Raw genomic sequence first — 12,086 nt, 5'->3', positions numbered from 1 at the left:
GGTCAGTATTTAAGAAATCAGTTGCTTTTGAAATTCTGTGTTTAGACTTTTTATACATATCTTGAATTGGTATTGAAATCATCATGTTTAATTTAGGTACTCGATAAGAGAAATCCTACTTTGTCTGTGTGAATAGGAAAGGGAAAATGTTACTTTTTGCATAATTTTAATGTAAATTGTTCATATTCAGAAGGCAGACATATACAGGTTTTCCTTACTTTTTTAATTAATCAAAATGTATGCTGGCTGTATCAGGGAGCAGTGAACAAAAGGGAAGTGTGATCACGTTTGGGTGAATTTTTAGAAGGCTGAAATTTCAATATGTGCTGCACATTACAAGCATGTTCTAGCTGCTTGTCTTTGAGGATGGGAGTGGGATTTTTTCTTCTTCTGAGCCATATAATGTTGCTGTGGTGGGTTCATTTGAGTCAATCAAGTGTGTGAACTTCAAGTGGGATAATCGCATTGAGCTTGTTCTGACAGCTGGGAAGGTGTCTTACGTTGGAGGTTGTGTGGGGCAGTCTGTAGCTCATGGAGACAGCACAGCTGGGCTATTTTATTTTCTCTCATTTTATTAGACATTACAGACAGTGAAACTCATTGATATAGAGATGATATATCAGCTTGTAATTATTTTGTGTGTTATTCTGTGCATGTAGAGTTAAAGGATTTTCTTTTTCCTTCAAGGCATATCTGATTAAAATAAAAATCTCAGGAATGCATTATTCTTTATGAATTCTTAATGATTGATCTGCTATTTCTGAACCCAACTATAACTCTTGCAGACTTTTAAGTGATTTATATGTAATACAGAACTGTAGATTTCAAGTCTTACAGGCTTTTAGGCATATGAGGTGTGTAGGCTCAATGTGGCACATGGGCACTGTGTGTCTCTTTTGTCATTACTTTGATCTCATTGAGTTTACTCTGTCTTTATTGATTTTTCTGAAATCCATCTGCCTATTCTGACAGGATTTACAAAGTCCATTGAACAGAGTTTTCATTTTGCTCTGTATGCTTTCTTTTACAGCAAGAGGCGTATGTCTCACTACTTTCTCACAGCTATATTTAGTTTGCACTAATCCGCTCAAATAATTTCATGATCAAATAACTTAAGAATTGACAGGACTTATAAAACCCCAGGATTTGGGAATCCATGTTCAACAGTCAGCTTTATAGAGGCTTATATAAAATATTTGGCAGTGTTAATATTGTCCCAAACAAATCCATGTTGTTGGCATATATGTCTGCATCACCCAGAGGTATGACTCTCTTGGTCGGAAACCAGGGAAGTGGCTGAGCTGATGCTTTCTTTGACTAGTTGAGGTAGTGCTTTGAGGTAGTTGAAAGGATCTGATCTTTTCCCAATAAACACACCTAATTTTCCTGTGTGCTTTTTATCCAAACTTATACATTTTACTCACTGTGTTGAGTTTTCTACTACCATGTAACAGTCTGGTCACCTTTTCATGTAAACATCTGTGTAAATAAAAACTCACAATTTTCTTTCTTGATGTTTTGATCTTGTTTTTTTTCAATTGTAGCATTGTAACCAGTTGTTCTTGCCCAAGGATGCTCAATAAATTAATGTATATTGTAATCGTATGCGTTAAGGCTGGGAAAGGGGACTGGAGACGTACCACAGAAATGAAATGGCAAAGCATTATAAATCCCTCAAGCATTTTTCTATGTGTTGGTTTGCCCTGCTGTTTGACATTGGCTTCTTATAAGTCCTTTTTTTCCCTTTTTCCCCTTGTGTGAGGTTTATGTATATTTAAAATGCTTATCTCCTTTGTGTTTGGGGAGAACAGGTTTGGAATTAGCCGCAGATCCCCCGCTTCCATTGACAGGCAGAACACGCAGTCGGACACGGGCGGCAGCGGCAAGTCCACGCCCAGCTGGCAGAGGAGCGAGGACAGCATCGCTGACCAGCTGGGTACGTACGGAGCTCTGCTCGCGCCTCAGGGTGACCTTGGCCCTGCCTCTCCTGGCACAGAACCCTCTTAAGCACAGTGTTTTCAGCGGCTTTCAAAGTTAGCCTTGCTCATTGGGATGAATAATTAGGTCTGGAGAATGCACTGAAGCATCTGCAGTCTGCTTCCTTGAGACCTGGGAGTATCACCTGAGGAAGAACTGATTTCATTTCCTTATTTGATTGTGGGATTAAATCTGCCTTAATGCTCTTACTCTGAAACATTCTGTCCTTTTAGAAGCAGCTGGGCAGACACACTTATTAATTTGTCTTGCTGCTGAGGACTTGTTTGACCTTACCTGCTCTCCTGAGTGGCTTGGCTTAGTTCAATTTTTCCTTAGTTGGCTAAAGTGCTTGAGATGCTTCCTTTTCATATGGTGCTATATATATGCAAATTGATTGTTTGATCATTGAAGCTATAAAAACACCATGTATAAAATGGAAGAAATGCAATTAAAGTTTGAATAGCAAAGTAAATCTATAAGTAGGTAATCACCTTCCACAAATGTATACATTTTCATTGCACGTGGCAATTAAGCTGTCAGCTGAGGGAACACGTTAACTACATGAAACAGCTAGGAACTGATAATTTATATTGTTAGGCCTTCGTTTGAAGCTCTTGCACATAGACCTTTTGCTACAGCTATGGCTTGACTTGAAAGGAATACCAGTAAGACTGACACCAGTGAAAATGTCCTATCTATAAACAGCAGTTTTCCAACATGATGACCCTGGCCAAGGTTGCTAGATTGTGTTTCTCTAATTTTTTTTACCCTAGATTAAACAATTCCATACTTTGATATTGCATCACTTTACTGCATCACTGTAGAAATGGACTAATGTTCAAGGGAGAATACACTTCAGTGACATGAGGAATTTAAGGCATATGCTGCCAGCCTCTGGTTCTGAACATGTTCTTGGTTCACACACCTTCACAACCTCAGTAAGCTGTGCCTTGTTATCAAAGCCATCTGTCAGTCTCTCCCTCACAACTTCCCCCATACTTCTCTGTAAAAAAATGTGATTATACTAATCTGCAGTTCTCGTTTTGATAGAACAATTTTAATCACATGTGTTTTGAAGCTGTGTGATGGTAATGGCACATGTAAAAATGATCTTTTGCTCAGCATTACTTTTGCAGGCCAACAGTTGGGTGTTGGTGCTGGCACGGAATGGAGCTGCCAACAAGTTCTGTTCTACAGTGTCAGGTGTCAACATACTAGCAAAATAAATAAAGCCAGAAAGAACAGGAAAAATTGCAGGGTAGGAGAGATGACTCCAGCATTTGGAAAAGGATGAGAAATGCACAGTGACATGAAATCCCTGTATTTTATCTCTTGTGTATTGTCCTGCATTCATAGAATTGGAAGCTGCATCTCTGGTCAGAGACTTTATTGTCAGTCTGGTGAATGTAGGTCAAAGTTTAGTTTTTGACAAATAAGTACATTTCCACTTGAGGTCATCTGTCTCGAGGTAAATAAGGCTTTAGGTGTAGTGAATCCACACACTGACACCTTCCTGGCCTATCCTTTGCTACAGAACACCTTTGTTCTGTGTTGACCAACACTGGTTACCACTGGCCAGGGGAAATCAAATTTGATGATGATATTATTACTGGTATTATGATTATTATTAGTTAAAAAAACTCACAGCTTTTATTTGTTTTTTAAAAAGCTCATGATGCTGCAGATCAAGATGAACAAACTGCAGCTGTGGTGGAGAAAACACTGCTATTTACAATGGATATTGTTAAGTACTTGATATTTGTCAGCACGTATTCTACTTAAAAGGAGCATTTTTAGAAGCGAACAATATATGTAGAAGTATATGTAAAAAACTCATAACTGGGAGAGATTCTTTTAAAATACTGACCTTGGGCTCTGAGAAGGCAATTACCTACCTAACAGGCTGTGTCTGAACGCCCTCTAGACCTTCACAGTTATCTCCTGGGAAAATAAGTTTTATTGGCAAAGTGCATTCCTCTGAATGTTCATGTAAGATGAGTGATTTGACTTCCATTCACTTTTGTCAGGTTTAGTTTAGTAAGTATTCCTTTTGTACATCTATGCAGTTTCCACATTCACAGCCAGAAGTGTTTAAGATAGTATTATGTCAAGAGATTTTTTTTTTTTTCTTTTGCACTCTCTTAAATTAGAAAACGTTTATTTAACTCAGCTTTGGTAAGAAATATGTGTAGTAGTTGTACTGGGGAAAATGGATTCCTTTAAGTGATTGCTGTATACTTGCTATTGTCCTGCCTTGCATAGAATGCCAACTGAGGAAATGTGGGTGTTGAGTCTTTTAAATCCCTTGTCAGCAGGTATCAGGCATTTAGAGATCCACTGTCAATACCCTGTGAAAGGGAACAGTCTGCTGTTTAAATGCTCTGATACAGTGCTGTTGGACAGTGGGGACATGATACCGTTCAGGTTGTTCTAACAAAAGTCAGAATGGTGGCAGCTGGTTTTTCCTGAAGCCTTAATGATTTACACCAGGCAGGAATGGGCCCTTACTTCCTCTTCTGTGTTCTATCACAATATGTCCCTGGTTTTGGCTAAGGTAGTGTTGGAAGAAGTGCAGTGTAAAACAAGGTTAGACATTTTCTTAGCTTGTAGCACTGCTCTCTCAGTCCACGGGTGTGTGCTGTGTTGCAGAGCCAACGTGCCATCTCCCAGCAGTCTCAAAAGTATTGCCATCCTTCCGAGAGAGCCCCAGTGGAAGACTGATGAGACAGGATCCCGTGGTACACTTGTCTCCAAATAAGCAGGGTCATGTAAGTTATCCAAAAAAAGGAATTATTTAATGTTTTACTTTTGCTCCACAAGCTCTTGATATCAAAGTGTTGTTCAAAGTTATATTTAGAGTGTCAATTTTAAAAAAAGAAAGAAAAAAAAATCCAGTTCCCTACTAGAACGTGGAGAATGCAGCAGAGCAGGCCTGTTGGTGCCTAAATCCTACAGCACAGTGTACTGAAATATTGACTAGTTAATAAAGATTTGCTGCCAGTTGAACAGCAACCTCTTGTCTGTTATCTTGTGAGAAGTAAAGGATTAGTAGAAATTTGCAAAGCTATTCCTAGACTTCACATGTAAGACTTAGTTTAACCAGTGTATCTTCTAATGCAATGGCCAGAAAGCTGCTGCTTTGAGACAGAATGGTGATTTGGGTTTGTATTTTCTCCTTTTTCATAACATAGCTTGTGCACTGTTGGAAGTCTGTCTCCTGGAATCCTGCTGAAAAAAACTTACTTGATTTATTTGTTTTGAAGTTCTAAATAGTAAATTCTGCCTGTCTCTGCAGAGTTAACTTTTCATACCTTTGTGGAGACTGTCACTTCCCAATTTGTATAAAGAGAGATAGATAAATAGAGTGACGTTCATAAATTTAAAATGTATTGAAAATTATTGAAGTCACTGTAATAAAAGAAGTACACTTTAAGCTTTAAATTACTCAGTAAGCTATATTACTTTTTTTTATTTGTATAGCAAGCTAAAATACAGAGTTGTCTTGCATGATGTTACTGCAAGTATTACTTGCATTTATTTAGATGTGTGTAAGCCTTTAATTGGTTCCAAGTCTTTAATTTGCTCCTGCTTGCCACCATTATTCTTTCATTGAAATTGGCGGTGTTGCTTTTAGATTATTAATTCATAGCAACACATTTATTATTTAAAGAAGAAAACACCAAAGAAACCCAAAGAGTAACACACCTGTCTTCGTATTCTTAGAAGCACAGACTAGTTTTTAAATTTAGATTGACCTGTTTTTCATGAGATGTATTTGACTGCATAGTCATGTAGTACATAACTCATTAGCTTGAGTGCCAAGTGCAATACTGGAATTAGTAATGCTTGCATTATTGTGGTTTAGTCATTGTTAAAGTAAATCTTTATTATGTGGACAGATGGATGGGCAAATGATGAAGTTCTTAATGAAGAAAAGTAAGTTTAATTGGAGATAACTAGGAGTCCAGATCAACTTCATATTCCCCCATTTTCCTGTCAATTCTTTTTTTATATTAAATAAAGACATGGATGCTGAAGATTCCTTGTTCTCAGTATGCATCTGTTCCCCATTTCCTTCTGAAAACAGAAGCAGTATCTATTTTTTATATTTGTCTAGGATCTCTATGTCTGTTCAGAAAAATGAGTAGACAAATAGAAAACTTTTAAGTCTCCTTTCCATCAATTCCTGTTTTCCTAGGCTGTGTGGTCCTCCAGCAGGTCTATTGCCTACTACTTAATTTCTGATTCTGTAGATAATCAGAACTTAGATAAGTTCAGTAGAATTCAAATGGATATAAATACCCCAAAGGTAGGTGAGCTACTGAGCAGTAAGTGTATGACAAGAAATTCTTCTGGAAATGGGGTATTCCGCCACTATGAAATTAAGGACACTCAGTTTCTTTATAATAGTGGGCTGCAACCAAGGACAGGACATACAAACCAGCCAGGCACTGACATGACCTGATGGGATAATTTAAAAGCATTACTTTAAAGCTTCTTTTCATGCAGCTCTGCTTTTTGGAAAACAATTTCACATTAGTTAAATGTTGGTTCACTGGTCATTTGCAAAGGACATTCCTGCTGAGGAGGAAAGGCACCCTACTGCCAAGAGGAGGAAGAGAAGTGGCTATGCTCTTCTTTGACTTTTTGATAGGCAATTGGATTACTAAAATAGCATTCACTTTCTGTGAATTGGTTATGTTTCATGATATAAAACATTGCAGTCTTAAAGTTAGAGTATTTTTAATTATTGTAGTTATAAACCAAGTCAAAGTCAATTTATGAGTTATAAACCAGTTCAGCCAATTTCATTGGACTGGGCTGAGCAGAACTGTGCTTGAAAGGAACCACTGCAAGGTATTTTGGGAGAAAATATAATGGACTCAGGCTTTCCCTGCTTTCCAAATCCATAAGAAAAGGTTTTTTATGTGCACCCAGCACAGAGGATGTGGATTGTGTTGGAATCCAATTTTTAGAGTTTATTAGTCTCTTCAATGTATTTATTCAATATCTCCAGCTAGGAGAGCTCTGTACAGTGGTGGCATTTGTAACCCTTTATTTCCTCTTCTCCATTGTCATAATTTTGTCGTTTCTTCTGTAGTCTGACAGCCACTATTCCAGCCATTCCAGCAGCAATACTCTCTCCAGCAATGCCTCCAGTGCTCACAGCGATGAGAAGTGGTATGACAGCGGAGAGCGCACGGAGTCGGAGCTGAACAGCTACAACTACATTCAGGGGACGTCAGCGGACAGCGGCATAGACACCACTTCCTACGGACCCAGCCACGGCAGCACCGCCTCCCTGGGCGCTGCCACGTCGCCCCGCACAGGGCTCACCAAGGAGAAGGTGGCCCCGCTGTGGCACAGCTCCAGCGAAGTGGTCTCCATTGCAGACAGGACATTAGAAAAGGACAGCCACATGGACCGGAAAGCGGAATCTTCGCTCAGCCTGGATATTCACAGCAAGAATCAGCCAGCCTCCAACCCTCTCACAAGGGAGAACAGTGCTTACAGTTTAAGTGATGCTGTCTCACATACAAGGTAATTTTCACCTCTTGTATGATTGCCCCCCCGGCATTTTCCCATTCCCACTCTCTAACCTTTCAAAAGTGAGAAGTTCTCACTAAGTTCTGCATACGTTAATCAGTGTTTTGAAAGATTTCACTGTGCAGAATATTTGAAAATTAAGACCACCTTTAGTCTTCACATCTGCTACTCCTTATAGTACTAAAAGTCTTCAAGAGCACATTCTGTAATAAACTGCTGCTACTGAACTATCCGTAAGACAGACATGTCTGATGTGTTCATGGGGAATATCTTGTAACTACTGTAGTTCATGTGTGGATCACGTAGGAGATCTGTCCATGTTATTAATGAACAGTTTAATATTGGGTTTGTTCTTAGTCTTGCAAGTACTCATTTCAGATGTTTTGCATTTCTTTCCCTCCGTCTTTGTGTTTGGAAATCTGCTCGCAGTTGGTATGATCAATAATGAGAGCAATTTGTTTGGGAGTGCTAGCATGTAGATCTTAATCTCATTCTGCTGCAAGCTTGTGGGTATGACAGGTCAGAGTCACCTTCCCTCTCTCCCTCAGTTTTGCCACTTGTAAAATCAGCAATATCAAGTACGTTTGTAATGTGCTTAAACACCTCAAATGGAAGATATCCACTTTACAAGGCAATTGGTGCTGCCAGAAGCAGAAAACATTTTAGACCATTTTCCTAACCCATTTTCCAAGAAGTATTCAGTGTGCTTTTAAAAAAATACTCTGTCATACTAGCAACAAAAAAACATAGGTCTTTCAAGGGAGGATGTGGGATCATCATAATTTGCCTTGTGGAGCTTGACTGTTGCATTTTTATTCTTAAGGTATCTCTGTTTTGAGTGTGTAGCAAAAATACCTGCAGACTGGAAGTCCAAACCAATTTCTGGTAATTGTCTTGAACAAAGCCACTGTGCAAGACTAGATGTTTGAGAACAGTTCACTAACTCCCCATACAGTAGCTGCAAATAAGGGTTTGTCATTGAGACTGTAATGGTCTCCATGTACTTTGTCATGGTAATTCTGACTAAGTAATCCATTAATTGTGTTGCCACTCTGGTTTACTGCCTCTCTTCATTGGCCATTTTTGGCACCAAAGCTCACGCTCAATAGATATCCCACCCAGGTGTTTGAGACTGGTGTGTTTCCAGTAGCTGCGTATGCATGAAGGACTTGAGGAAGTCTGGATAAAACACACTGCAGCAGGACTTACTTAGATTTGTGGCATGTTAGTGTGTTCCCCTTTCTTGAAGTTAAAAAATCTATATGATGTTTGTCTGCAGTGTTACACTTTTATTTTAAGATAAGCATGTTTTATGTGCATTTTTTAACATTCAGTAGAATTCACCACGTCCTGCACTACTACACTGAATGTAATAGGAAGTGACGTCAAGTGTTGAGATTATTGTACAAAATGCTGCTTACAATAAAGTTAATAGCATTGTCATTTTGGAAGGATTTTTTCTGAAGCCACTAAAAGAACCCTGGAAAATTTATGTAAGTCTTGGAAGCTTTATTTTAAAGCCTAATGGAACGGTGTCTTTGTATAACTGAGGTTCTGGTTTCTTCTTCAGCACCAAATAGGGTTAGTTCCCTAGAAAAGCTGAGAAAATGTAATAGAAAGAAACACTTTGCAGGGCAGGCACACCATGACAGTTCTCTTCTTCCATGAATATACTTTGCAACATGACTGCAAGCCCGTGTCTAGGTTGTTGTCTCGTTATTTATTATATTATAACATCGTGTCTCCAAACACGGTGTTTTCTCTAGTTGGTGTGGATTAATTAATATAATGTTTTTCTGATTGTATTGAAATTATTCTCCTTGTCATTTTGGGGCTGTCACTGAAATTTCCAGATAAAGGTTTCCTGGGCTTTATTCTGGAGAAAACAGTTGAGGTTTCTTTTGGCCAAGTTTCATTTAAACCTGAGATGTTAATAATGCAGCTCTTTGTAAAAAGGCGTAGTAGCAGTTTGTACAACACGTGGGGCATGATACTTGAGAAATCAGAAATACTTGCACATACATCCTTTATTGTGGCAGATTATAAACAGATTGACTCACATTCCTTCTTTATTACTTCTTATTTTTGAAGACTAGAGCATGTGTTTGATGCCTCACAGTCAAACAAAGGCACAGTCTGGGATAAAAAGCTTGGATTTGGTTTCTTGTGGCATCCTCGGATGGTGGTTGCACACCGAACAGCAGTGGAACCTTAGGTCATCCAGCTGTTTGCTCCCAGCTCCTTTCTCATTGCTTCCTCTGTGGAGGCACAAAAGCTTGGAGCTGGAAGCTGGTTAAAGTGGTACTTCCAAAAGACAAGCACAGATTATGGAGATTATCATGAAGATGCCTGGTTCAAGGAGATGAAGGAGGGGAGACGAAAGAAAGATTCTGAACAGGATACTTTTCATGAGAAATGAACAACTTAATTGGTGTGTTTCTCTATCAGCTTCTAAATTGCTCTCCTTTGTTGCTTCTCACTTTTTTATCTTTTGCCTGTGGATGCCATAATGTCTGGAATGTCTTTAAAATTAGGTTTCTGAGCAAGAAGAAAAGGAATATGGTCCTAAAAAGATCTCTGTGACAAAAGAAAAGAAAATAACTACAAATTAGAGTGTTTGTGTCTGTAGAAGACAAGGGTGATAATTACTGCTCAGATCATTTAATGGTGCATAAAAGAACTTGTACCTGAGAACTGGTGGCAAAATGTAAATTATAGTGATTAACTTTTATAGCAGAGCTTCTGGCTGGGTTTTATTTTTCTTTTCCACCCCCATTCCCAAAGTCCTTCCTGATGATTGTGCAGATTTCTCATCGCATCCCAGGAGAACTGCATTATGTAGGCCAGTAATTATACGGAGTCATTATAGCTGAATGTCATTAAATGAAGCAGTATGTGCTGATGGCATGAATTCCTTACCAAAAAAAATTAAATCAAACTTTAATTTCTACCCAAGCTATACAGCAGCTTCTTATGGTCTTCTTACCAAAAATTAAAAGGATAGTCTTGGCTATTTGTAATCAAGTACATTTTTCATCAATTCTGATTATTTTAAGGTACTTGAAATATTATTTATTGTGGAGTGCTTTTATGAATGGCTCATCTGAAATTCTTGCAGACAGTCATGTAGTATTTGAATGTTTTGTAATTCAGTCCTTGGTGTCTCAATAATTGAGGTGGGAGATAGGGGACCAATAGTGACCATCTCTGTGTCCTGAGAAAAGAGGACTGATTCTCTTCCAGATAAAACTAAGCTGGTCTAGGTATCTGTTGCAGTATGATGAATTCTCTGCATGCTTCCTGGTGTCAAATATCCTAATAACTTTCCATCACTACCATAGTGCTCGAGCTCTGATTTAGTTTTTGTAGAGTATATCCAAAGCCTTTTGCTCTCCAGATGTGCCCTCATTTAACAATTGTGTCTCTTTGCCTGTCAGTGTCCTGTTGGCCTGCCTGTGTTTACTGATAGGGTGAAAAGCTTCAGTCATATTCAGAGTTCTGTGCATAGTCTGGAAGCAGAATATCCTCCCAAAAATACTATATTGTAAAAACCACACCTCAAAATATGCAATTCCCCTTAAAGAAAACCGTATTTTAAATTGTATGCTAATTTTACTAGCATTTACCAGGCTGCTCTTGGCGCCTATTATATTATGCATATTATAATAAATATTCAAATAATAATACCTAAAATGCACAATATGTATTTATAGTATGTTATATAATGAATATTATACATACATATGCATCTTATATAAATTTTATGTCACGCATAATTAACATAATTGTTGCCTTCTTTCCCCAGTAACATTAAGGATCAACACCAGTAGCCTATCCAGGAGCTGGATATTTATTTTTATTTGTTTTTATTAACAAACTATTTGTCACAACCAGCACTTCCTTGAGAAATACCTGATGGGTTGAAGAATTCTGAAATGTGGACAGAGATTCCTTTCTCCTTTTTCCCTGCACTGAAGCAGACTTTTCTGCTTCTTGAGTGTATTTAGGAGGAGATAAAAACGGCATTTTATGCTGTGGTAGTGATACCTTACAGATGGGTTGGTTTACTCCGCATGTGTAGGAGATTTTTTTCAGTGTTGGAAGAGACAAAGGGGGAATGAAGAAAAATGTACTGCCTATTCCCCTAGCCCTTAATTTTCTCTGCTTTCTTGCTATAAATTATGCTTGCCTTTTATCTGTTACAAATATGAAGGTTGTGCTGTGCAGCACCAAATATATGGGATTGATGGACAGGAAAATATCTTCCTGTGTTTTCTCCTTCTGTTGTCTTTTTTACAGACCTTTCAAATGTAGAGATGGAGGGAAGGAAGAAATATAAGTCTTTAATACAAAATCTGTATTATTGTAATTTAATTGGTATGCAAATGGAGAGGTGCATCTTGCCCCTGGTGTGATGCCCCTGGGCTGCAGTAGGAAGCTGCAGTCCACTCAGGCTGTTCATTGAGCCCACAGCACTTCAGTGCTGGGAATTGTGGTGCTTAACTTGAGCCACATGAAAATGAAACAGATTTCAGGGTGATTCTTTTGACTCCATCTGTTGT

General features: G+C 38.5%; 1 protein-coding gene across 3 annotated transcripts in view; it reads left to right on the top strand.

Moving 5' to 3' along the window:
- Positions 1 to 12,086, top strand: part of SIPA1L1 (signal induced proliferation associated 1 like 1) — a 199,687-nt gene that overhangs the window by 175,805 nt on the left and 11,796 nt on the right. For all 3 annotated transcript variants that reach the window (XM_041397930.1, XM_041397913.1, XM_041397923.1), the window contains 3 exons: positions 1,812 to 1,936; positions 4,627 to 4,745; positions 7,079 to 7,518. In XM_041397930.1, coding sequence (XP_041253864.1) covers positions 1,812 to 1,936; positions 4,627 to 4,745; positions 7,079 to 7,518 — 684 coding nt within the window. The remainder of the gene's footprint in view (positions 1 to 1,811; positions 1,937 to 4,626; positions 4,746 to 7,078; positions 7,519 to 12,086) is intronic.

Source organism: Onychostruthus taczanowskii, unplaced genomic scaffold, assembly GCF_017590055.1.
Source record: "Onychostruthus taczanowskii isolate IOZ18803 unplaced genomic scaffold, ASM1759005v1 scaffold1, whole genome shotgun sequence".
NCBI lineage: Eukaryota > Metazoa > Chordata > Aves > Passeriformes > Passeridae > Onychostruthus > Onychostruthus taczanowskii.
Note: the sequence above shows the minus strand (reverse complement) of the source record. Positions and strands in the feature narration are given on the sequence as shown.